Below are 27308 nucleotides of genomic sequence, written 5' to 3' on the forward strand. Positions count from 1 at the left end.
CCTCCAGCCCGTACCCTATGTCCTGATGCAATGTTCAGGTTCTAATCCTTTTTTTTTTTTTTTTTCCGGAGCTGGGGACCGAACCCAGGGCCCGAACCCAGGGCCTTGTGCTTGCGAGGCAAGCACTCTACCACTGAGCTAAATCCCCAACCCCAGGTTCTAATCCTAATGACAGTCACCTTATACCTGCAGCTTTAAATGTGCCCATGCTTCTTTCCTTACCAAACTGTATGCCTTTACGTCTTTTTGCTGACTCTAAACCTGGCTAAATATAGGCAGCAGTAACAATGCCACAGCCACGATGGACAATGCCCTGCTGTGCTGTGGCAGATTAATGAATTCATTACTTTTTAATTCAGCTCACTCAGAATTTTTGGGCATGGGCAAAAAGAAGTCAGATCTATTGTTTTTATTGCCAGAATGTAACACAGATGCCCTCTAAATCAGTTCCCGATAGATTCCTTATTTGTGTCTCAGCCCCATGGACAGTTTTACTCCCCATACTTCCGGCGGTAGTCTGGCCTTCTGAACTTCCACAGAATGGTTCGTTAAGTTCTGCATACAGTAGTCTAAGACTTCTTTCACATTTTTCCTGAAGTCCAGCTCCAAAGCCAAAGGACTAAATCATTGGGTTTATACAGCAGTGACAACACTCCTGGGCACTATTCTCTGCATTCATTTCTATTCTCATCACTATGACAAAATGCCAGACAGACACAACTCAAGAGAAGAAAGGTTGTTTGGGCTCAATCCTTCACAGAGGGAAGGGCAAAACAGAGTGTTCGGTCATGCAGTGAGAGCACATGTCAGCAGCTCACTAACATGACTGTAGATGAAGAAACAGAGAAAATAGGCCAGAGTCAAAAGCAAGTATAACTTCAAAAGCATACCCATAGTGGCCTACTTCTGTTAGCCAGAGCCTACCTCCTCTGTGACCCACAGACTTCAAAACAGCGCCACAAGGCTAGGAACTAGGCAATCAAAACATGAACCCACAGGGGGACACTTCAGACTCAAACCATGAAATACATTTTAGAAGGTTAAATGAGCCAAATTATACATTTTGGAAGAAGCCAAGACTTAATTCTTGCAGCACATAAAATATCAAAACACTAAATGGATATTCACTTTACAGAATTATCCAATAAATATCCCTTCAACTAGATAGACACCCTGGTGTGTTTGCATTGTCATATTTAAATAGTTGCAATGAAACTTTATGAAATAGAGGGATTTCTCCAGTAAGAGAGATAAGGGGATATAAACTGACATTTAACTATGAATGCAGATTAAGCACGCCTAAAACCATAATATACTGAATGGGGGAGTAGGATTTACATAACAGTTTCCAAGAATGCTGTGAATTATGGGATACTCATGGTCTTTAATAATACGACTTGAGACTAAATCCCAGGATGCTCTTTGGCTCGCTTAACATCTCTCTGAGAAATTCTACACTTAAGGAACACTGCAGCTGCACTGGACGTCATCCAGCTCAGGCTAACATCTCTGTAGTTCTTCCTACATCTAATAAAGTCTCTGGAGGCTTCTTACTGTGATTAAATGCTAGCAGAGGCCTTGCCAAAGCCACTTAGCAGAGAACTGGCACAGCAGGTTTCCAGTAACCGAGTGGCCACAGGCAGTCAGCACAAAGAGCAGAATCAAGTTCTATGGAAAATACATTGCATTTGAAAAAGCGAGGTGGCACCCTTTGTGGTGTGACCACTCCTGAGGTCATCCCCCACGCGGTGCTCACCCAAGGTATATCGTGTGCCACCGGATACCTCCTTTTCCATCTCTAATTCCATGTTGCTCCTCCAAAGAATTCTAAGGGGGTTTTATTTTCTCTTCCTTCTTTCCTCTTTGCAAGGGGAATCAAGTCATCCAGTCTTCCCACAAATTATCTGGCGTAGGACAATCAATGGTGCAAAACAAAATACCCACCCCCAACAAAGTGTCTTTTCTTCAGAACATTCTGTAGACTATAACATGCTTAGAAACAGATCACAATTCTGGAAAGATCTCCTCTTGTATTTAGAGTGTGGGGAGGTAACATTACAGCCTGAGCAAGCCAGAATCCACATTCTGGTATTCCATGCTTCATAGGGTGGAGTGGTTCTCTCATGAAATTCCTTTTGTGTTTGAGAAGATGCCTTAGAGTCAGAATGCCCCAGGAACTTTGCAGGTATGAGGGCTTTAGTTGTGGTTTACAGCTGTCCAAACCAAACAGCACCTAGGAATCAGAACTGTTGGCATTGCCTTGGTAACCAGTCAGACCACATCAAGGTTAGCAACAACAATAGCAACAGTCACAGAAGCAGCAACAACAAGAAGACTTGTGTCGATCCGTTCTCTGTTCTTATAAAGCATTTGAACCTGGATCGTTTGGTTTCTTAGGCTCATGGTTCAGGAGGCTCAAGGGCATGGAATGAACTCCACTTAGCTCTGGTATGAGGTCACAGAAACTCACAGCCCAGTGGTGGCAGCTCGGACAAGAGACAAATGGCACATGCAGAAGAGACATTCTGGAGAGGTACAAAGCAGTCCATTCCTGCAGGAACTAACCCAGTTCCAAGAGGCACACATTAACCCTTTCTGGGGATGGTGCCTCAAGAGTCAGTCACCTTCACTATTAGCTACTCTTCTATTACTTAAGCAAAACGCTGTGCCTGAGGCAATTTATAGAAGGAAGGGCTTATTTCGGACTTAAGGTTCCAGAGGGATAAGAGTCCATCACCATCAATGTGTGGAAGCATTTCAGCGCAGCTGAGCACAGCAGCAGGAAGAGCTGAGAAGCTCACACCCGCAGCCACAGGCAGCAGCTAGCACACAATGAACATGGCTTTGGAAAGCTCATTTAAATCCCCACGCCTTCCATGATGAGATTACATCATCTTAGCACTGAAAAGCTTGGAAATGCGGGGGGGGGGGGGGGGTGGGGGGGGTGGGGAGTATAACCTCCTAGCACATAAACCTTTGGTAGACACGAATCATACCAAACTACAGCAAGAGCCTGACTACAGAATCAGAAAGTCCAGATCAACTGCATATGTGCTGAATCTAGAGGGGTTCAGGGGAACACAGGCTTGCGGGTCTAAAGACCCAAGTAATGAGATTACCATGGCACACACAAGGCAAAGGCAGTGGAGTGAAAAGAGACACAGCAGGAACGACTTGTTCCCACTGGGCCATCTCATCTCAGGCAAGCTCAGGGGAGCTTTAGTTCTTTCCCATTAATATTTATTGAGGAGCGATAAAGCCCTTGGATTAAGATTATCAGGGTGAGGCCTGGAGCGATGGCTCAGTAGATAGAGTGCTTACACTGCAAGCCTGGGTAGCAGAGTTCAGATGCTGTGGGCAGACATGGCAGCTGCTGGTGACCCCAGCACTAGGGAGATACAGGAAGATAGAGACAGGGGCTTTCAGGGAAAAGCACCCTGGCCAGACTAGCTATGATCGGTGATCTCTGGGTTCAGCAAGAGACCCTCCCTCTATAAATAAAGTTAAGCGCCATTGAAGAAGATTCCTAACATAAAATTTGACCACACACACACACACACACACACACACACACACACACAGGAAAATTAAGAAATAAAATCAGGATAATGAGAGACTCAGGGCTATAAGACGTAGACTGGACATACATGTTGTTTCACTGACTTTACAAACCATAGTAAAACAAGAACAATGCGTATTATTCCTAGACACACAGTTACAAGAATGAGGCAGTTTGGGTGGTGCAGAAGCACAGCATTTCTGAAAATGGAGGTGACGTATAAGTGTCCTAGGACCCGGCAGACATGAGTGAAAGCTAAGGCTGGGGGGACCGGGGGGGGGGGACGACGGGACAGTGACTTCCAGATCCTGATGCTTATTAAAGGAGTTGACGACTATCATCTGCACAGAAATCCACACATGGACATTTATAGCAGCCCTATTCACAATGCCAGAACACAGAAGCAGCCAAGCCACCCTTGGGTGGCTGGACAAACACCCAAGCAGCACACAACGGCTGTTATTCAGCATTGAAGATACATGATCTGTCGAGCCGTGATGTGAAATCCAGGAACCTTAAACGCACATCACTCTGTGAACAAAGCCATCCGAAAAGGCTGCATGGCTTTCAGTATATGACATTCTGGAAAATGCAAAAGTGTGTAAAACGTAGAAGACAGTAAAAACATTAGTGGTGAGCAAGAATCCAGGATGAGAGAGGGGTGGGAAGTTAGAACAAAGAAAACCTGGGGATGTGGAAAGTTTCTGCATGAGAACGTCATGGCACAGTCACTATACATCCGTTCATATCCCTGACCTGTGTGAGGTCAAGGGTGGACTCTGATGTGGCAGTGTGGGCTGTGACAACTGTGTCCCTCTGATGGAGGATACTGGCAATGTCTGGACCTATGTGTGTATGGGGGTAGGAAATGCATAGAAACTGTATTTACTGCAAAAAATCTTTTTGTGAACATAAAACTGCTTGAAGGTTGCTCCTCCCCCCCCCCCCCATGACATTTTTTTAAAAGTATTTACTGGAGCTGGAGAGATGGCTCAGAGGTTAGTTAACACTTACTGCTTTTGCAGAGCACTTGGTTTTGGTTCCCAGCACCCACATGGGGACTCATAACTGACTAAAAACTCCAGTTTTAAAACTAAAGTTTTGGCGGGGTGTGTGTGTGTGTGTGTGTGTGTGTGTGTGTGTGTGTGTGTGTGTGTGAGAGAGAGAGAGAGAGAGAGAGAGAGAGAGAGAGAGAGAGAGAGAGAGAGATGGAGATCCAGTGCCATCCTTTGGCCTTGTTGGGTACTGCACCCATAAGGTGCATATGCATCATGCAAGCAAAACATCCATTCACAAAGTAAAAATAAACACATAAAAAAGTCTTTAAACATATTTATTTTGTGTGTGTATGAAGTATGTGTACATGCGGGTGTAAGGATGTGAACATGGGGATTAGAGGATGACCTCAGGTCTTGGTCCTTGACTTTTACTGTCTTTTTTTCTGAGATTTGTTTATGTGGTTGCTGGGATTCGAATTTGAGTCCTCTGAAAGAGCAACCCTGCTCTTAACCACTAAGCCATCTCTCTAGCCTCTCCACCTTGCTTTTGAAGTGGGGCCTGTCCTGTTGTTTGAGGCTGCAGTGTGTTCTCTGGGGTAGCTGCAATCTTGTAGGAGAATCTCTTATCTCTGCTTCCCGTCTCACCCATACCTACACCCAGAGTAGAATCATACACAACTGCATTCAGCCTTGTCCATGAATTCCAGGAACCAAACTCAGATCACTGGGCTTTGGTGGCAAATGCTGTGCACAGATCCATCTTGCATTATCCTGACACCATCTGTTGTTTTTGTAATCCAAGACCTGCAGCTGGCAGCTTGGGTTCTACTCATCAGCGTGCTACATAGTTTCCCTTTCCAGAAACATAGGCAGACTCCACAAGGTTTCTTTCTTTTTTTTCCTTTTTCTTTTTCTTTTTTTTCTTTTTTTCTTTTTTTTCGGAGCTGGGGACCGAACCCAGGGCCTCGCGCTTGCTAGGCAAGCGCTCTACCACTGAGCTAAATCCCCAGTCCCTCCACAAGGTTTCTTATATCCTTGCTTTTGACTGTTCTGGCTTGCCGAGTCAAAGCAACCGGAACGTGAAGCAACTCTGATGTGACATCGCTCAATGATTAACTCTTCTATCTGGGCTTGAGAATCAGAATAAGCAACACTTGAGATGCCTATTCCACCCAAGAAATTTCAGATCTCACCAAGAGATCCAGCATAATGGTGTGGCTGGAGAAGTGGGTCCCACAGAGCTCCTCTTGTGAAGGAGAAGCCCCCCACTTGACTGTGTTCTGTGCGTGACAACAGTTGTAGCAACTGCAGCCAGTTCCTTTCCATTTCACCAACATTTTTTTTTTTTTTTTTTTTTTTTTTTTTGTAGCTGAACCTCTTCTTTCCTCTCCTAGGAGACTGACTGAAGTCAGCCTACCCACAGCGGCCCCTACTGGTCAGTTTATGAGCAGTTCCTAAACTGCATTCCTTCCTGGGCTGAAGAGATAGCTCAATGAAGTAATAAAGAATCAAGAATAGAATGTATCCCCTCCTCATAGAATAGTGAGTAAAGGCTTCATAGTAATGAATTCAATGATCTCTCATAATTGCACTAGAAGAGAAATAGGCTTGGGACGGATCAAGGGAAAACATTCATTCTAGGTCAGGTCCAAGGATGAAGCCACAGGTGTGCACTGTGACAAAGCAAGGCACTGTGAAACTATTGTTTTGAACTTCTAATGACCTTATAGAATGAAACACTGCTTTGAACTTACTATTGACATCCTTTGGGGGCTGTGTCCCATCCACCAAATGGGGTGTGTGTGTGTGTGTGTGTGTGTGTGTGTGTGTGTGCACGCGCGCGCATGTGATTGACTTTTTTTTTTTAAGTCCTCAGTGGCACTTTATTCAGTCAGTTCCTTATATCAAGGTGTTTAGAAAACATCATCATACAGCCTGCTAGCCCCACAGGGCCCTGGGTTAGCCTAGAGTCTAAGAAGTCCTTCCTTGTCAGCTTCTACAAAACGGCTGTATCACAGGATGAGGGTATATGGGCTTCCCCAGGTCCCACAAGTCATCAGCCTGGAACCAAGGCCTGAGCTCCCAAGTGTGAGCTGGCACTCAGGGGCTGAAGGGAGGGTTAAACACCATTAAAAGCTCTGCACACTTGGTGGTCACAGCACAATCATTAGAGCTTGAGGTGGTCTGAGTTTCCATTTAATTTCTTGAATAGATTGCTCATGGTTCAGAAGTATCACTTTGGGCTGTTACATGAACATGGAAAACGCCTACACGTGATTTAGCTGAGCCTCTGAGACCCCTGGAAGACAGAAGAGGGTTCAAAACTTGCTCCCATACCATGGTCCTAGGAGGCACAGCCCAAGACCGTGAAAATGGCTTTTAAGAACTTTATGGTGCCCTTCACATTTAAGATGTTAATAATCCAAAGAAGCCTGGTATTTAGGTGCCAGCTTCCCAGATCCTGTGTGAGGAGGTCGTATGGACTGGAGGGAGGAAACGCCAGACTCCTGTGTTGAAACCTTAATTTCATTTAAGAGGTGCAGGGCGCCTGACTACTACTACTACTACTACTACTACTACTACTACTACTACTACTACCACCACCACTACTATTACTACTACTACTACTACTGCTATTTCTTCTTCTTCTCCTTCTTCTCCTTCTTCTTCTTCTTCTTCTTCTTCTTCTTCTTCTTCTTCTTCTTCTTCTTCTCCTTCTCCTTCTCCTTCTCCTTCTCCTTCTCCTTCTCCTTCTCCTTCTCCTTCTCCTTCTCCTTCTCCTTCTCCTTCTCCTTCTCCTTCTCCTTCTCCTTCTCCTTCTCCTTCTCCTTCTCCTTCTTCTTCTTCTTCTTCTTCTTCTTCTTCTTCTTCTTCTTCTTCTTCTTCTTCTTTTCTTCTTCTTCTTCTTCTTCTTCTTCTTCTTCTTCTTCTTCTTCTTCTTCTTCTTCTTCTTCTTCTTCTTCTTCTTCTTTCTCTCTTTGGCTCATGAAGAGTTAACAGAGCTCTAAGCCTCTTGCCTGGCCAGTGAGCCAAAGCCAGAGAGAAAAGAGCCCAGGTAACTAAACTTTCCCCCCTAATCCCCTGTTGCTATCAGCAGGAGTTAAATTGCCAGAAGCCATCAAATTTTGGTCACAGAATAGCAAAGAATTAAAAAATCTAGAAATTGCCAAAAGTAATCAGCTTTGGCTATGATAACCAACTCCATACCTCCCCTCAGCTGCCTTCCTCAGTACCTGAAGGCCAGGACTGGCCTCTGGCACACCTCCTCCAACAAGACCACACCTCCTAGTTCTTCCCAAAAAGTTCTACCAACTGAGAAACAAACACTCAAGCATATGAGTCTGTGGGACTCATTGAAACCACCACACCTTCTTCTACTACTTTAGCATGAAGTTTTCTGAGGACATTCAAGTGACACCTTAGTGACTTGAGCCACTTCACAGTGCTTGAGGAACCCTTATCCCAAAGTGTCAAAAAGACATGATGCTGAGAAGGTGACTTCCTAGACAAGGAGTCAGGACAACTACAGGTTTTGAGGGGCTAGAGAGATGGCTCAGGGTTAAGAGCACTGACTGCTCTTCCAGAGGTCCTGAGTTCAAATCCCAGCAACCACATGGTAGCCATCTGTAATGGGGATCTGATCCCCTCTTCTGGTGTGTCAGAAGACAGAAACAGTGTTATATATATATCTTTAAAAAGAGTCTCTGCTTTGAACAGCTCCCTGATTTTACCATCTTCCTCAAGGGGCCAATGATTTTCCTGAGAATATCTGGTTTATTTCTCTTCAAATAGTATTGTACAGTTAGGGTTGTTAGAGGACCAGAACTGATAGGATATATATATATATATATATATATATATATATATATATATATATATTCATAGGGGCAGGGTGGATGCAAGAATAGCTTGAAATGGGGGCTGGGTAGCTCAACAATTCATCTTTGAAAGGCTGACAGCTGTTAACTGCTCAATCTGAATGTCTCAGTGATCCCAATCTTTTACTGAAAGAATAGAAAATTTTTAGAGGATTTCTGCCTTCAGTCTACATTCCAAGTGGGAACAGGGTAGTTAAAATGCAAACCACCGGGGGTTGGGGATTTAGCTCAGTGGTAGAGCGCTTGCAAGGCCCTGGGTTTGGTCCCCAGCTCCTAAGAAAAAAAAAGAAAAAGAAAAAAAAATGCAAACCACCAAAATTTATTTCCTGTCATTCATGGATTCATTGGAAATTGAGAACTGATACTTTTTTTTCTGGCTGAGTTAGAGTGAAGAGAATTGTGGAGCAGAAATGACGTCAGGACACTGAGGCTGTGGCCAGCTGCTAGGGCCAGCCTGGAGTCTTATGCAATCATAGCAGATGGAACACTGTCAGTGGCCATCTTCCCTCAGGGAAGGCTTGAATTCCCTGTCACATCTTCCCAGTGCACTGAACCACAATGGAATCAGGATCTCATCAATTATATGCATCTGAGATCATAACACATTTTCTAAAGCGCTCTTGTTTTTCAAGCAAGCCCTATGTTTCCAGAACCAGCAGATTCCACTTCTTACTGGAAGCTGTATTGACACTTTGAGGTTGAGCAGGGGCTGTGCCTTCCAAGCAGGTAGCTGTGAAGGCCTTCCTATGTCTTTCCATTCTTTCTCTGCAGGGCTGGAGCTGAGTCTTCTCTCCCAGATGCTCGGTTGCTGGTCCAGTGCTTTTAATGCCTCGGTGCTTCCTGGGTGATGGACAGACACATCGGTTGTTCTTATAGGTTCCTCACCAGAAATACAGAGGCATGATTAGAAACAAAGAACTTACAATCCACTCCCCATCCTTGGAGAGAAAGTGAAAAGCAAAGATTGAGTTAATAATTTACCACAGCTATATATAATGAAACCTCCATAGACATCCCTAAAAGATGGGGTTCAAGAGGCTTCTAGATTGTTAAACATGTCCATGTGTCAAGAGATTGGTGAGCCCTAACTGCCCAGGGACAGACATTCCTGCTTTGGATATCTTACTGGGCCCTTCTCTACATTTTTTCAAATAGATGAAATATCCTCTGTAATAACTGACAATAATAAGTCAACTCTTTCCTTAGTTCTATGAACAGATGTAGAAAATGAGTGAACCTATGGAGGGGTGGTCACAGATTTGTATTAAATTATGAGTAACCTGGGGTCCGAGTACCTGAGGTTGTGTGCTCACATGAAGGGCAGTGCTATGGGACTGTGCTCTTAGCTATGGAGTCTTTACTATCTTTGATTAATGTTATCATGGTGTAAAACTGGACACTTAAATGATATCAGGGACTTGGTGGCATCTTTTCTCCTAAGAGATGAGTCCTGTCAAACTAGACACCAACCTCCAGACTTCATCCAGATTTCAGTAGTTTCCAAAGGAGGCGTCATCTCTAATATCACTAGAGTAGGCTCTAGGGAATTCAAACAGGATTTTTTCCTGGGGCACGGGGGTGAATGTAGGCATACGGCTCGGCAGTGGCAGATAGCAAACGTGGGCTCAGGGACTGCGACTAAACATTATAATTTCACCTCAGTGACTATTCCCAGACCAGCTGCCATGTCACCGAAGGACAGATAGAGTCTCTAGGAAAAAGAGTTTGTCCATTTTTTTACTCTCTCCTTTCTGAATACACACCCAGGAGCATGATCTAGAACTGATGCTGTAGGAGGTAGACACAAGAGACTTCCATTGTGTTGGGATGTCCTAGACTAGGAGAACAAAGCGGCATAGCCATGATGGTGGACTGTGTGAGAGAAGAGGAGTCTCAACCAATAGTGGAAAGTGAGGTGATGCTAATCCAGACAGGAAGGGCATTGGTTGCTGAGAAGAAAGTGTGTGTGTCTACGCCAGAGAAATGAGAAAAAACAGGAGCTCTCCTGGCACAGCCACACTCTGAGTCTTTACCAGAGCCCAGGGACCCAATGAGGTAAACTCTAGGAGAAGACACTTGGGGTCAGATCACAAAGATGGTGAGTTTTGCCCTGAAGTTTACAAGGTCTCTGGAGGATTTTGGGTTTGGGCATGACAGAATGAAGTTTCCAGACAAAAAGACTAAGCAGACTTCAAAGTGAAAAGCAGCAAGAAGGGAGGAGGGGCCTGTAGCAGGTGCTAAGCTGGGAGGTTAACAGTGTTCTGAGTGGGAGTGGTTGGAGGGCTGGTGGTTCAGGCAGAGAAAGGAAGAGACTTAAAGATACAGGGGAAAGGGAGGTCAGAACAGAGATGAGGGAATAAAAGTGTCTTAGTTAGGGTCTCTGTAGCTGTGATGAACACCATGACCAAACAAACAAGAAAACCCACCAACTTGGGGCAGAAAGACTCATTTTGTTTCTAAGTCCAATTAACAGCTCACTCTCAGAAGCAGCGAGAGCAGAAACCCGAACAGGACAGGAACCTGGAGGAGGAGCTGATGCAGAGGGTGTGCTGCTGACTGGCTTGCTCTTCACGGTCTGCTCAGCCTTACACAACCTTACACAACCTAACCTCAGCCCAGGGACAGCCCCACCTGCAAGGCCCTCTCCCATCCATCACTAATTAAGAAAATGCCTTACAACTGGATCTTATGGAAGCATTTTCTCAGTGGCGGTTCCCTCCCCTCAAATGATTTTCACTTGTGACAAGCTGACAGCAAACTATCTGAGATAAAAGGGAATTTCCGGTTCTGGCCCTCTGGATACAGATAAACAAAAGCCAGCACATGGGAGCATAAGCTAGAGGCAGCGGTGTCTTCACCTTGGGACTTAAATGTGGGTTCCCAGGCCAGATGAGGAAAGAGTGCTGCCGGGATACACACCCCCTCCCCCCAAAGCTCTCAGAGAGCACAGTAGGATTGGGGCTGCTCCCTACCCAAGTCAAGCTTGGGGCTACTCAACCCAATAGAGACAAAGGCCACATCATGATAGACCCAGTTAAGCTTTGGTTTCCACAGCAGAGAACTAACTTCTCAGAAACCATGTGACCTACAGCCTGCTAATCTAAATATTAAGGCAAGGCTCCTCCAGCTTGCCTGATATTTGAATTCATGCTCCTTAGCCTGTCTTCAATCAGGTCCGCATATGCAAATTAGGTGAATTTCCTCTCTTGTCCCTTTTCTTCCCCTCTTCACAGACTCAGTTATATGAGCTAGCCAACCATTGCCATTTCAATAAAGGCGCAGCCTTCCCACACAACCTCCTGTGACTTTGTGCCCAGCATACCCACTGCCACCAGAGACTTTGTTCCTTAGCTTCCCTGCATCTTGAGTCGGGAACAGGAGACCCACATCTAAAGACTTCAGGACGCCAGAACTTGCAGCATGTCTAGGACCATGTAGCATGTCTAGGACCATGCAGCATGTCTAGGACTGTTTGGAAATACAGAAGCAACAAGAAAAAATATTTTTTTCTTCGTTCCTAAACAAGTTCACCATCCTTGTAGCTAATCAGCAGTGAGGACACAACCTCAAAGAGAAATAGAATGCAGCAGCCATAAGAGAAAGAGGAGGGAGACAACACTCTAGAAAGGAAGAAAAGCATTAAAACTCTCCAAGTAAGGTCTGGGAAACCGAAAGTCCCTAAAATGGCTGGCGTGGGGATGTGACATCGTTGTTTGCAGGAAACATCCCTGCACTGCGTAAACATGGCTTGCTGGTCTCCACCCACAAGAGGAAGGGGCAGGAAGATCGGAAGTCCAAGGTCATCCTTGGCTACATAGCAAGTTCAAGCTGGACAAGCTGGTCTGTGGGAAGCACTGTCTCAAAAAACAAGCAAGCAGGCAAGCAAAAGAGCCATGTTACTTTGAAGCCAGTCTGCTAGAGTCAAAGTAGAGCTGGTTCTTCTATTAAAGAGTGGGATTGGAGCTTTACAAGAGGCTGATCCAGGTTGGAGCTGCTCTCTATGACAACCGACTAGCAGGCAAGGTTCTGAGATCACCGGATGCATCCACAGGCAATAGCAATGGACTTGTGATGGTCACGTGTTCCTGGGGGTAATATCTGGGGGTTCTTTTAGAGAGCAGGATAGTCGTAACTGTTAGGCAAGGGTCTTTATTTCTACTGATTCTTTAGCCTCAGTTTATACTGTGCCAATAATTTTATCTCCCTGGAGAGTCCTTTGACAAACAGTGGTTAATTAAGAAGCTTTTGGGTCTGGCTTTAGGCAGAATTTTATCATTTACTAAGAAAATTACACAGAAGGCTTATAAAAACCTAAGACTTCATAAAAATGTAGAACATTATAGATATTTAATGAAGGCAAGGTGTATAACATCATATTTACACTCACAAAATATATTAAGATAGGGCTGAAAATATTAAGATAGTGCTCACTGGGGCTGGAGAGATGGCTCAGTGGTTAAGAGCACTAACTCCTCTCCAAGACATCCTGAGTTCAAATCTCAGCAAATGTGAGTGACCTTCATTTTATCTGAATAGCTGAAATTGTTGGGGAGCAGAGCTGCATGTGACAGAGCTCCTTATCAGCCTCCACGCTGGCCCCTTCCCAGCATGGATTTCCAACAGTTGTTTAATGTACTACAGGGCAAAGAATAAACAATAAATTCATTTTGCTTGAATAATGTCAGATAGTTCAAAAAAAAAAATAGTTCCCAGAAAAACTCTCTGCACTTAGAAAAGAAATCATGGGGCTGGAGAGATGGCTCAGTGGTTAAGATGCTCTCCCAGAGGTCCTGAGTTCAATTCCCAGCAACGACATAGTGGCTCACAACCATCTGCAACGGGATACGATGCCCTCTTCTGGTGTTTCTGAAGATAGCAACAGTGTATTCATACACATGAAATAAATAAATGAATGAATCTTGAAAGAAAGAAAGGAAGAAGGGAAGGAAGGAAGGAAGGAAGGAAGGAAGAAAGAAAGAAAGAAAGAAAGAAAGAAAGATAGATAGATCATGGTGCTGGAAAGGTGGCTCTGCAGCCGAGAGCACTGGCTGCTCTTCTGGAGGAGTCTTCCCAGCCTGCTCTACATATCGGGTTTCAGGTCAGCCAGGGCTACATACTAAAAAAGAAAATATGTTAGTGAAAGCATTGAGAAACTGAATATAGAATATTTAGAAATTTTCCTAACTTAAAAACTTACTGTGAGTGTGCGTGTGCGTGTGCGTGTGTGTGTGTGTGTGTGTGTGTGTGTATCTGCCACCCACGTTGGGAGATCAGAAGACACTGCAGAAACTGGTTCCGTCCTTTCCCCTCAGATTCCTGAGATCTAAATCAAAAGGTCAGGCTCTCACAGCAAGTCCTTATCCTCACTGGGACATCTCACTGGCCCAGTTTTGTTAATTCTTGGAATCTTTGAATTCTTTGAAATTGTAGAAAATAAAATAGGTATTAGTGCCAATGAAATAGATGTCACTAGACAAGTATGTATGCCAATGTATATAAACATGTGAATATGTCTGAGTCATGGCACTGTGTGATACTCTCTTAGTAAGGAAGCTATCCCTATCTATCTGGGCTCAGACTTGTTGTTGTAAAAAAATAAAAAAAGTATATCTGTCTTTTATCCCCCTAGGTTGTGCACTGCTGTGTCCCAAGATACCTGCTGGATATCTTAATTCTCAGTCAGCAAAGCCTCTCACCTGCTTTGCTCCATCCATATCACACTGCCGAAGGCCTCTCTCTGAGCCTGGCAGCACTCTCTCTCTACCTGTCTATTCCCAAGGCAGGTTTCCATACCAGAAACACACATCCCAACTCCATGGAGGCCCAGACCAGCCGCCCCACACTCCATTACACTTAAATCTACACATGAAAGAACACACAACACAATAACCTTTGACCCAATTGATAAGATATAATTGCCCACCTAAACATACTATCACACAGCAGGGAACCTACAGCCAGCCAGCCCAAGCTGCTTCCCTGTTTCTTTGTTTAAATTCCCAAGCTTAAGAGATCACATGACTTAAAATGGCACTGGCCTCCTCTTACTTAGAAAATAAAACTTCCTCTCAACTCTTTGGATTACTAGTGGATTCTTGCCCACAGGTTGGTTCGCCATCTATTGTAAAAATATAAAAAATAAAAAAAAAAGTATTGTTGTCTTTTACCTCACTAGGTTCTGCACCACGGTGGCCCAAGACATCTGCTAGATATCTTGGCGGAAACACATACCAACTCCACAGTGGCCCAGTGTCTCCAGCCACCGTACACTTTCCTACACTCAAACTGTCACATAAAAGAACACACAACACAATAATCTTTGACCCAATTGGCAAGATATAATTGCCCACCTAATCATACAAAGGCCAGTACCATCCATCACTTAAGAACATTAATAACAAGAGCAGAATCAACATCGACTGCCATGGCTTCTCGCCCTCTCCCTCCTCTTCCTCCTTTCGGTTCCAGTCTCCTCCTCTTCCTTCAAACTTCTCTCCCACCCATCCTTCCTTCTCCTCCAATGACAGGCTTCCTTCTATCCTATACCTGCCCCTCACCTGTAGTTTACAAATTCAATGGGGAGAAGTTCTGGTGAAGTCACCTGAGTCCGGAGTACTCACTAGGCAGCTGTCCTTGGGGCAGTGGAATTAGCTTCAGAATACAGACAACTCCAGGGCAAACCACAACACAGACTGTGGTTTTATTTCTCAACGCCACGCCACACAGAGTGCTCCTGCTGGGGAGGCTTCTCAGTGTTTCTTGTATTCTGTTGTGTGCTTTCTATTTTGAAGTATCACATGGTCTTTGAGCCTCCCAAATTTAATTCATTTCTCTAGCAGTGAACACGGTAGATTATGTTATGCAGTGGGCAGTCAAGTGCAGATACCTGGCACACAGTAGGTGCTCTGAAAATATTTGTTAAGTAGAATGTGGTAATTCCAAGAATTAACAAAACTGGGCCAGTGAGATGTCTCAGTGAGGATAAGGGCTTGCTGTGAGAGCCTGACCTTTTGATTTAGATCTCAGGAATCTAAGGGGGAAGGAGGGAACCTGTTTTTACAGTGTCCTCTGACCTCCCATGTACACGCACACGAGTAATAATTTTTAAAGTTAGAAAAACCTCTAAATATTCTATATTTATTCCCAGCCCCGAATAATGAAACTCTTTTTTTTTTTCCCTTTTTCTTTTTTTCAGAGCTGGGGACCGAACCCAGGGCCTTGCGCTTCCTAGGCAAGCGCTCTACCACTGAGCTAAATCCCCAACCCCAATAATGAAACTTTTTTTTTTTTTTTTTTGGTTCTTTTTTTTCGGAGCTGGGGACCGAACCCAGGGCCTTGCGCTTCCTAGGTAAGGGCTCTACCACTGAGCTAAATCCCCAGCCCCCCCAATAATGAAACTCTTAACTACACATTTCTAGTTAGTGTTTTAAGATCACACAAATCTGCAATAAAACATCTTACCTAATTGCATATTCTGAGCAGTGTTTGTAATTTGGGTACATTTGCCTTCAAAACAGACACATATTTTGTTTTTCCACTAGCATCTGTCTGACATTTGCTATACCTTTCTAGCCATTGATCTGGAAGGCTTCTTCAGTCTAAGTCAAATCTGGAAGGCCAAGCAAACCTGGGCGGACTGCGCGAAGGCTTGAGTTTTGGCCCCAGTGCCGCTCCGTAGTCTTCTGGCGGGACCTTTGAAAGCGTGAGTCTTAAACGCAGCGGCGGTTACTGCGAGTGTTGGCGGGAGGGAGCTGTTCCTGCACTTTCGGAAGCAAGACAGCTTTGAGTTCTAACTCCAGTGTCTCCCGACCGGCCAGCGGCCTTTAAAAACGCGCGCGCCCTAAACGCCGCGGCGGTTACAGAGTTGGCGGGAGCTGTTCCTGCACCTTCCGGGCTAGGTGTCCAGACAGCTTTGAGCCAGCTCATTACTTTCACCTTTTTACCCGAGTGTGTGACTGTGGTAAGGGAAAGCCTGGCTGACTGGAGGGTTGACTGGAGGGTTGACAGCGGACAGGGGGTAAGCGATGGAGTATCGAGGGTCGGAGGGGAGGGTTCGCGGACAGGAGAGAGACTTCCTCTACGGGAGGATCCAGGACCTGGAGGAGATCTGCGCGGAAGAACAGCAAACTGAGGGTACAAAGCGGCTAGAGAATGATTGAGGGAGCACCCAGGGAAGACAGCGGATGGAGGAGAGTAGGGGAACCCCCTTGGAATCATCGTGCACCTCCAAGTCCCTGTCCTTGAGCTCCTTGGTCGCAGAGAGTTTGGGGGTTCTGGGAGAAAGTCACCCCCTTCCCCATGAAGGAGGCAGGGAAGCACTTCTCAGGTGAGGCCACAGTCGAAAGGTGGCCTGTGGTAGGGCAATGACTCATTGGGTACAGTCTGTGCCCAGCATGCATGCAACCCTGGGATCCATCTTCAGGACCCAAAAACCTGGGAGCAGTAGTAAGTGCCTGTGGTCTCAGTACTAGGGAATGGAGACCGAAGAAAGGACAGGTAGTGTGACTGTGAGTAGAATTTTATACATGGGAATCCTGGTATTACTTTAAAAACATATTTACATGCGTCTATGAAAACTCATAGTGAAACTCATAACCATGTAGAGTTAGCATATGCTAATAAAAAGATACTTTTGAAAAGTCAAGTAGTGCTGTTTAACACTTATAAAGTTCTGGGTGGAGGACACTGGAGCGTTGATTCAGTGGTTAGAGCCTGCGGTGCTTTTGCAGAGGCCCTGAGCTGGTTGCCAGCACCTATGTGGAGTGGCTCACAACTACATGTAATTCCAGAGGAGGCCATCCTTCACTTCGGGCTCCTGTACTGTTGTGCATATACCACACACCCCGTGCCACACACGTGTGTGATGGAAAGTATATGATGAAAAATCTTAAAAGCAATTATCAGGATAACCAAGCATGGTGCACATGCGTGGGGATTGAAGCAGGAGTAGGTAATGTCCGATACCAGCTCAGTATGCAGAGCCAGTGGACGACAGTCTAAGTTATGATGAGACCCAGACTCAATGGAACAAAACACAAACAGGGCTTAGAAAGCCCATCGGTAGATGCACCAGCTCTATCAAACATGCCTTTTGATCCCTAAGCCTAAAGGTGATGTGGTTTGAAGACGGTATAGTTATTTAACAATTAGTGCCTATGGATTACGACAGTATCTAAGACAGTACAGACTAAGGCTCAAACTCAGCCAGGAAAGAAATACCCCATTAAACAACTGAGCTGTGTGGGACATAGGTATTTTGGTACAAATACGGTAAGTAGAAGGTAAGGCATTTTTGAGTGTCCAGAATATAAGGGAATGTTGAAATGTCTAAAGCTAGGTACCTTAATCTCTTAAAAACACACTGTGCCTTTTGTATCCAGTCCTCAAGCTGTGGTGGCAAGGACGTTCTCCAGGCCACTCTTTGCCAAGCATGTTGTATGTGGCTCACTTTCAAAAGGCTGTTTTCCCGCCTCCCTGCCCTGAATCAGGGTCTTGAGGGTTGCACCCTTTCTCATCTAGGATCTCAGCTTTAATCCCACGTCTGTCGATAAGCCCACAGAGTCATGTTGGCTTTGTTCCATATCTGTATTTGGCTTCCTATTCAACCTTGCCACCAAGATGTCTAATAAAGCATTCCAAAATGAGCTCCCAAGCTCTAGTATCCACTTTTGCTTTTCATTTGTTCAATCTAGAAAGCCACCTCCTTCCCTGTCCTCCCCCCCCCCTTTTTTTTTTTACTTTTTTCTTCCTTGCCACAGTTAAGCCATCAGAAAATCATGTAGTTTCTGGACAGCTCTAGATATGTTCAATCAATGGAATCTTGTGCGTGGCTTTCTCTATCTGGTTTCTTTTGCTTGTCGTGTTTTCCTGGCTCATTTGTGTTGTACATAGCCAAGTTTGTTACTTTTTGCTCTGCATTCATCACCTAATGGGTACTTCTGTTGTCTGTTTGGACTGTTAGGAATGACGCTGCTTGTATGGATGGTTTTCTGTTTTCGTTTTGTTTGTAGCAGGGTCTCACTGTTGCCCAGGGTGGTCTTAGCCTCCTAAGTGCTGATATTACAGGTATGCCTATAAGGGTTGTCTTAAAGGCTAATGAGACATGTTTGTAACTTCTCTTGGGAAGTATGAGAGGGAGACATAGTATTTACCTTTAGGTTTCATCAATGGGGATTGAACTCATGGCCCTGTGCATGCCAGGCTGACACTCTGCCCATGAGCTATATTCCTAGTTTCTGCTAACCTTTTTGAACTAGGTAGTATTTTTTTAATTGAAGTTATATATTTAAAAGTTTTTACAATTATATTTGTTTCTATGTGTATTGTGTATGTGTGTGTGCCACATAGTGTGTATGGTGGTCAGAAGATAACTTGTGGGAGTCAGTTCTCTCTTTCTGCTACATGAGATCCAAGAATTAAACTCAAGTTGACAGGCTTGGCAGTGAGTACCTTTACCTTCTGAACCATGTCTCTGACCTCTAAGTATATATTTTATAGTTAAAATTACAATCCCTAGTCACTGATAGTATGACCACGAGTAAGTGGTTTCAGTTTTACCTTTGTAAATAAAATTGGACTAAGTATTTGCTGAGGTCATTTTCAGGTCTCAAATTGTATATTTCTGTGATAAAATGATGTCATGGGCTTCTCACAATGAGAGTACTTTAGATAGTTGTAGTATAACTTAGCTTGTTTTTATTACAGGACCTAAAGTGATTGCTACAATGGAAGGAATCAGTAATTTCAAGACGCCAAACAAATTATCTGAAAAAAGGAAATCTGGTAAGATTGCCAAAGACCTTCTCTTGTTGCTGTTTCTACTAGAAACATCTTTGCGTTTGTTCCTTTGTCACTGTAAACAGTCATGGTATTGGTCACTATGACAGTGCTAACCATAATGGAGATTCTGATAGCACAGGCCAGGCTTTCTGTCTAGTTGCTGATGGTCGTTCTGGATTTTAGGACCTGCCTAGTAATGGTCTTCTGGCTTGAACTAGAGGGTAACAGGAGTTGTATTCCTTGTAGATGGGATCCAGGAATCAAGCATCAGGCTTGCACAGCAAGCACTTTTGCCTGTGGAGGTGTCTTAAGGATTGTTCAAGATGTCTTTAGTTGGTCATATATAGATTAATAGACATTGAGACTTTTTTCCACTTCAGTATCTATGACTTTTTTTAAAAAAAATTATCTTATTATACTGGCTCAGCATATTTTTGAGTAAAGGTGATAGTGACATATTAGTGTTGTCCCCAATGTATCTATTAGATATTGCTGTCCACAGATGTCCTTATTAGATTTCAGTCTCTCTACTGCCTCCAAGTCCTGAGATTACAACTTGTGCTCCCATACCTAGCCTATGAGGATCCTTCTTTTTCTCTCAATGTATTTTTATTAATTTATGATGGATGCATGTGTGCACCACATCCATGTGGGTGCCTTGGAGGCCAGAAGAGGGCATTAGATTCCCTGGAAATTGGAGTTACAGATGATTATAAGCTGCCTGATATGTGTGCTGGGAATCAGACTCGGGATTTCTGTAAGAGCAGCAAGTGCTCTTGACCACTGAGCTGTCTTACCAACGTCAATATTCTTTATTTTTAAGTAGCCTTTTAAGAATGTAAAAAGCTGAGATGGCTCATCAGGTTGACCCAAGTGTGATCTGCCCAAATAGAACCAAGTTCACAAAGTTCTCCTCTGACTTATACATGTGTGCCATAGCATTCACATCTACACACAGAGACATTTAGACATACCATGTACATACACACAGAATAATTGAATGGATTTTTCAGATCCTTATCTTGTAAGCCATAAAAAACAAGCCATTTACACTAGTGTTACCATGAGAGTTGCAGAAGTCGTCCTAGTCACAGGGTGTCCCCACACTGTAATAAAAAAACCTATGCCGGGTTGGGGATTTAGCTCAGTGGTAGAGCGCTTGCCTAGCAAGCGCAAGGCCCTGGGTTCGGTCCCCAGCTCCAAAAAAAGAAAAAAAAAAAAACAAAAAAAACCTATGCCATTACTAATCTTACAATAGGGCTTTAAGATGATTTTGTACTGCTGTTTTCAAATGCTAAGTTTTTGCTTTTGTTTTTTAGTATTATGTTCAACTCCATGTGTAAATATCCCTGCCTCTCCATTTATGCAGAAGCTCGGCTTTGGGACTGGGGTCAGTGTTTACCTAATGAAAAGGTGAGTGAGTGAGTGAGTGAGTGAGTGAGTGAGTGTAAGATTCTGCTTGGGGGACTGTAGGTCTCTTGTACTTGGATTGGGGAAGTTTCTCATCACACCTGAAGGCCACATTCCAGTTCTAACTGCTGGAGTTCTGCCCCTAATACTTTACTTCTGGATTCCTCCTGCTAGGTTATGAAAAGGGAAGTAGCTTAATCATTTTCCTTTTGGTTCTATAAGGAGACAAAGTGGTAGAAAGATCCGAGAACGCAGCGTTGAGTGTGGTGAACAGGTGGAGAGTGTTCCATGTGGAGCTGAAGTAGCTGATAGAGGAGAGGAGAGGCTAGGGATGGGGAACCACAGTCACTGGCTCTAGGGAAGGGAGAGTCACTTCTCTTTAGGGATGCAGGCCCAGAGAGGCTACCCGTGCACTGAGTGGACTCGGTGGGCCTAAAAAATAAAAACACATGAAGTTAGGAGGGAAGTAGTGGTGGTGGAATAGAAGAGGAGCTGGAGGAGAGGGAGTGGGAAGTAGATTTGATCAAAACAAATATGTGTGAAATTTCAAATTATAATAAAAGAATAGAATTCTATTATATAGAAACTCTAAATTTTCAATATTAATTAAAGCATGTCATAAATCATCTCTGATACATATTGATAAACATTGATTAAATAGTAGGCTGACATGCCAGGATAGAAATGTTAGAAAATAGTGTAGCAGTTCTAAAGTTTAATTGTACTTTGATAAGTTCCTAACAGTCCATCCTTATTTTTGTCCTTTAATCCCTTCTCAGAGCATAGATATCTTATCAGGTTCTGATTAAATGTTGACACTGATTTACTCGAAGCAGAAATGTAACAAGTGCTGACCAGCTAAAGAAATACTTTTAAAAACCTATTTCTATGGAGCAAAATTTGAGTGTTGGTGTTTCTTATTTGTTTTGTATCACTAAGTTTACATATGTATGTTTTAGATCTCCGAGAGGGTTGTCCCATTCTCCTTGGGCTGTGAAAAAGATAAATCCTTTATGCGATGATCATTATCGAACTGTGTATCAGAAGAGACTAACTGATGAAGCTAAGATTTTAAAAAACCTTAATCACCCAAACATTGTAGGTAAGTCTACATTTACTTTGTGGCAATATGTGGTAAGCAATGTTCTGTATAGTATCTGGTTTTGCTAATAATGTTGGGTCTACACGTTGTTGGGGAAAAGTTAATGTGAGTTCACATAAGGGGCTGGAGAGATGGATCAGTAGGTAAGAGAACCTATCATGCTTGCCGAGGACTCAGGTTCAGTTCAGGCATGCATGTGGTGCACATATAAACATGCAGGCAAAATATAAAATAAATAAAAAAATATTTAAAATGCACATATTTTAGATCTTTAAGTATTTGTATTTAACCTTCATGGAGTTGGGTTGGAAGTAGTTGTTTTAGTGCTGGTTCTGAGATTTCTGGGATGTAGAATGGTCTTCATGTAGACCATTCATGTTCATTTAGATGGATTCTTGTGCTGTTTCCACTTTGCATTTTTGATACTAATGAGGCTGGTGGAATCATTGTTTACAGAAGCATAGTAAAGTATTTTGATCTGTGCTGCTAGACACACCCGAAGGCATCTGAATTATGCCTCTGGGCTTTGTAAACAGTAGCTGCTTCACTGTGATAGTCCAGGTACATGTTACATTATGAAGAGTTTAATAGAGAAATGTTATTTTTTCTTAAGGCTATCGTGCTTTTACTGAAGCCAGTGATGGTAGTCTGTGCCTTGCTATGGAGTATGGAGGTGAAAAGTCTCTGAATGACTTAATAGAAGAGCGGAACAAAGACAGTGGAAGTCCTTTTCCAGCAGCTGTAATTCTCAGAGTTGCTTTGCACATGGCAAGAGGGCTAAAGGTAACTATTTCACTGGATTTTAAACAGCTTTGGTGAACTATGAAGAAATGAACATGTGTTGTACCTATTTTGTTTGCTGTGCTTTTGGATAGGTAGAAGATAAGGGAAGAAAAGAAATGGATACATAGCTGGGCACTGGTGGCACATGCCTTTAATCCCAGCAGGCAGGAGGCAGAGTTTTGAGGAAATGGCTACAGAGAAATTCTCTCTGGGGGTTGGGGGGATTATATTAAATACTGGTAATAGTGACTCTAGAGAACTACTTGCAGTGTAATAATAGAGATGTTAGGGTTACATGTTAAGGTTTCATAGGAAATTGGTTTTTGGAGCAGATTGAGAAAAAACATTTTAATTATAATTTTTAGTACATTTTTAGATAACTTTAGATAAGATAGAGCTGGCGTGGTGATACACACCTTTAATTTCCAGCATTTGGGAGGCAGAGGCAGGTGGATCTCAAGGCCAGGGAGTTCAAGGTCAGCAGGGTGAGTTCCATGACAGCCAAAGGATAGCAGCATCCGAATTACTCACTGACTCATGACTTGAAGTATGTATATATAAGGAAATGAATAAATGACAGTGTAACCATGTTGGGGCCTCTTCACCACATGATAGGCTGCATTTGAAATAAGGCAGATCACAGCAAGAATGGCCTCTCATTTCACAGTTAGGCTCACAGTGTAGTACTCAAATGCTGCCAAATGAACAGACAGCCATTGTGCAGCACTGTTCAAAATGTGACTATAATTGTTTGCAACCCAAGAAGTTAATGTATAAAACATAATATAGCTTTGCATTACATTTTTGCTTCTGCTTATGAATTATGGTGGCCCCATCTCACCTGCTTTTCTTGTATTATATCAAAGTTGAGGTAAGTTGTGAAGATTCTGAAATTAAGTCTAGAACTACTGGCCGGCCTCAAGTGAATCTGGTGTTTGGAAATCTTCTGGATAGAAAATTATCTGGGCTTTGAGAATTCAAACATCTTTAAGAAAATTTTTAGAGGACGTGGCATGTTCCCTTCCTGGCTTCAAATACTTGGACAAGTCTAGTTACAAAGCCATTGTTTTAAGAGTTTTTATTCATTTTTCTACTAATGTATTGGATTGCTTTTTCCAATTTTAGTATCTGCATCAGGAAAAGAAGCTGCTGCATGGAGACATAAAGTCTTCAAATGTTGTAATTAAAGGTGACTTTGAAACAATTAAAATCTGTGATGTAGGAGTCTCTCTGCCATTGGATGAAAATATGACTGGTAAGCAGCACTGTTTTAAATTCATACAACTTTGCATTGTAAACATAATAAACCTACATGGTTTAAAATTAACTTTCTCAAAAGTGTATAATAGAGTGTCTTTGCTCCTTCCCTTGCCACATGAACACTTACTGACTTCTTGGTAGTAATTTTTTGTTTTTGATTTGTTTAAATACGTCAGTTGAGGATGGCCTTGGGCTCACAGGCCTCCCAGCCTTCAGCCTGTGGCCACACTGGCCCTAATAGCCTGGATTGTAACTGAACAACTATAGGCAAGACGTGCCCACTAGGTTAGAGCTTCCCCAGCTCCTGGGCATTCTTATTTAATCATGCTAAATAGGATCAACTATTCCATCTTCCCTTTTCTCTTCAAATGTTTCTTTCTTTACTTGTAATTTTATTGAAAGCCTCAAAATAGAATTTAAGATTAGCTTTGATTAAACTGCTTGTTTTTCTCTCCTGTTTGGAATGAGTTAAAAGCATTTTGTTTTCAATTGTATCCTTATTTGTGTGAAAATGGAGATTATAGTAATGAAATACTGAAAAATTAATACACTTTAAAACTATCCAGTGAATTTGACTTATCTTAGTTACAGAATAGTTTTTAAACTTGTAAAGCAAATTCTGCCTTAAGGAAGATATCTTAGGTATAATACTTTACCAGAAAAAGGAATTAAATTAGAAACTACAAACAAAATATCCAGGAGAGCCTTGGATATTTGGAACTTGAACAATGTAAATTTATGTAATTATAGAACGGTATTTAGATCACAGAGAATTGATTCATAAACACTAGTAGCTATTAGTGATTATGTTAAAAAAAGACAAAACTTGCCCCCACTGGCTTCATTTCTTTGTCAGCCAGGAAAGGAAGAGCAGAGTCTGTGAAAGAAATAAGGACAGGAACAGAAGTCAAGAAAAACAAATCCTGAAAAATGTTAGTAATAAAACCAAAAGCTGGATCCTTGGGAAAATAAAAATTCTCACCAAGATTGAGAAGAGAGAGATACTAGGCATGAAGAGGGTCTCAGCTGCATGCTCCACACATTTGTAAGGATGGCTACAGATAGCTGTATTCCACCAAGTTGTGAGCATAGATGAAAATGATTATTTCCTAGAAAAATATATTATCAAAAGAACTAGGAAGGCCAAAAATCTCTGTCTAGTAAAGAGACAATCCTATAAAGACTTTTACATGGTTGATTTTAGAAGAAAAGTGGTACTAGAATGACTGAAGTTACCAATTATATTCCTATATATTAGTAAAATAATAGAATGAAAACTTAAAAATTCCATGTATAAAATCCCAAGATATTTAAAAATCTGAGAATTAAAAAAAATGAATAAATCCATATAAGTTTAAGTCTCTAATCTGGAAGCCCTAAAGCATCATTAGGAGGGAACTAGATGGAGAAAGGTCTCTGTATTAGAAAACTGTTAATGTGGCATAGCACACCTGGAAGCACTGAAGTGTCATTCGTCTCTCGAACTCCGACTCTGCTGCTTGCAGAAGACCCAGGGCCCAGACTTGAAGTGCCTGCAGTGTCACACAGGCCAAGCAAGGCGTGCATCTGTACTCTTTATATTTCTATCACCGGTTAATTGAGACGGTTTATTTGTGTAGCTTTGGGCTGGCCTTGAGATCAACCTGCCTCTTCCTCTTTTTTTTTTTTTTTTTTGGTTCTTTTTTTTTTTTCGGAGCTGGGGACCGAACCCCGGGCCTTGCGCTTCCTAGGTAAGCGCTCTACCACTGAGCTAAATCCCCAGCCCCCTGCCTCTTCCTCTTGAGTGCTGGAATCACAGGCTCGAACCACCACTACCTGGTTGAACTGTTTTCTTACATTCCCACCAACTGATGAGATTTTTTAATACTTGCCAGTCTGATAGAGACAGATTCTTTATAGTGAGGTTGAATATAGTGATTAACCTCTGAACTCCCCAAATGGGTTTTGCTTGTGTTGTTTTGTTGGTTGCTCTCATGACTATTCTACTTGCATTTTGTTTTAGTGACTGATCCTGAGGCCTGTTATATTGGTACTGAGCCATGGAAACCCAAAGAAGCATTGGAGGAAAATGGCATTATTACTGACAAGGCAGATATGTTTGCTTTTGGCCTTACTCTTTGGGAAATGATGACTTTATGTATTCCACACATCAACCTTCCAGATGATGATGATGATGAAGGTATAACCACAAATAGGTTTTAACATAAATCTGAATTCCTTCTAGTAGATTAGTGCATACAATTGTCTTTCTGCTAAATCAAAATTTAGAGTTAAGATTATAGCAATACTGTGATTGGCTAGATTTAATCCTATATAAATGAGATAGACTGATAATAGGAAGATAAGGGTATTCCTCTCCCCACTCATGGGTTCTTATTTTTTCTTAAACAGTTTTACATTAGGTGGGTGGGGGTATCTAGTTGAATAGTTTAACATTTTGGAGAGAAAATAGCTAAACTCTGTGGCAGGAGATTTGGACAGACAGCCTGTGGTATATAGGGGAATGTGTACTGGATAACCCCCTCCTTGCAGGAGGGTAAATCATTGAGCTATTCCATGACCAACTTGATTTTGCTTGTTTTCATCTCTTACCTCCCTCATGTGCAGATGCAACATTTGATGAGAGTGACTTCGATGATGAAGCTTACTATGCAGCTCTGGGGACAAGACCATCCATCAATATGGAAGAACTGGATGAATCCTACCAGAAGGTCATTGAACTCTTCTGTGTGTGTACTAATGAGGATCCTAAAGATCGCCCATCTGCTGCACACATCGTTGAAGCTTTGGAACTAGATGGCCAATGTTGTGGTCTAAGCTCGAAGCATAGCTTGTATGGGAACTGTTAACTAGATGTATTTATTTAGCTAATATAACTTATAGTAGCTAGATTCTAGAAGTAGCTTATTTTAAGACCATTGTACATAGTTAATAATTGTATAACCTTCTGACATGTTATTTCCTATATATGCATTTATTGTACTGGATAGTCTTTGAAGTTTAAAAAACTCTCCAGGTATCTAGATGCTGCTGCCCCTACTGATTTAAACACTAGTGACCTCTGTTCTAAGATGACTTAGAATCAAGGGACCATTGCTTTGTTAAAGACCGTTTTAGATATTCTTGCTTCTTTAATGGGTTACTAAAAATTTCACTATACACACAGTACAGTTAATTGTCTGCTCATAGTGTCCACCTTTTAGTTGGCCTGTTGGCCCATGTGCCCTGAAGCTTAAGAGCTTGGTGCAGAAGCATAGCCCCTAGAATGTTTCAGACCCTGGTTACTGTCTTGCCTCTCTCCACTCCTTAGCATCTAATTTACTTTGTTTTTACTGACTGTATACGAAGTCTTCTAAAAGCTATGTAAGAATAAACAATAAAAACAGTTTTAGTACCAGGCATCTCAGCATTATCTTCTGTTTTTGTTGATGTGTTAACCATTAGATTTGTGGAGTGAATGTGACTTCTTTCTCTCAACCTTGTTTTCTTATGTATAAAGTGAGGTTAAATTGTGTCAATTGTTTTGAGTCATAGCTCCT

General features: G+C 42.7%; 1 protein-coding gene and 1 long non-coding RNA gene across 5 annotated transcripts; one reads left to right on the forward strand and one right to left on the reverse strand.

Annotated features, from left to right (window-relative positions):
* Positions 1-8753: 8753 nt before the first annotated feature.
* Positions 8754-16144, reverse strand: LOC134482136 (uncharacterized). The gene is made up of 2 exons (XR_010058184.1): positions 16000-16144; positions 8754-9275 (listed from the first exon to the last, which is right to left on the reverse strand). It is a non-coding gene; the product is annotated as an uncharacterized LOC134482136 (long non-coding RNA).
* Pbk (PDZ binding kinase) lies at positions 16104-27170 on the forward strand. 4 transcript variants are annotated; one of them, XM_006252103.5, is made up of 8 exons: positions 16104-16137; positions 19140-19217; positions 20534-20627; positions 21584-21726; positions 22340-22509; positions 23635-23764; positions 25772-25948; positions 26377-27170. In XM_006252103.5, the coding sequence occupies exons 2-8, from the start codon at positions 19160-19162 to the stop codon at positions 26616-26618; spliced, it is 1014 nt and encodes a 337-aa protein (XP_006252165.1). In that variant the 5' UTR covers positions 16104-16137; positions 19140-19159; the 3' UTR covers positions 26619-27170. The 4 variants fall into 4 exon arrangements, with proteins under 4 accessions (XP_006252165.1, NP_001073406.1, XP_006252168.1 ...); NM_001079937.1 differs by lacking the exon at positions 16104-16137 and adding an exon at positions 16167-16395 and having other exon boundaries at positions 26377-27168; XM_006252106.5 differs by lacking the exon at positions 16104-16137 and adding an exon at positions 16183-16452.
* Positions 27171-27308: the final 138 nt, after the last annotated feature.

Source organism: Rattus norvegicus, chromosome 15, assembly GCF_036323735.1.
Source record: "Rattus norvegicus strain BN/NHsdMcwi chromosome 15, GRCr8, whole genome shotgun sequence".
Classification (NCBI taxonomy): domain Eukaryota; kingdom Metazoa; phylum Chordata; class Mammalia; order Rodentia; family Muridae; genus Rattus; species Rattus norvegicus.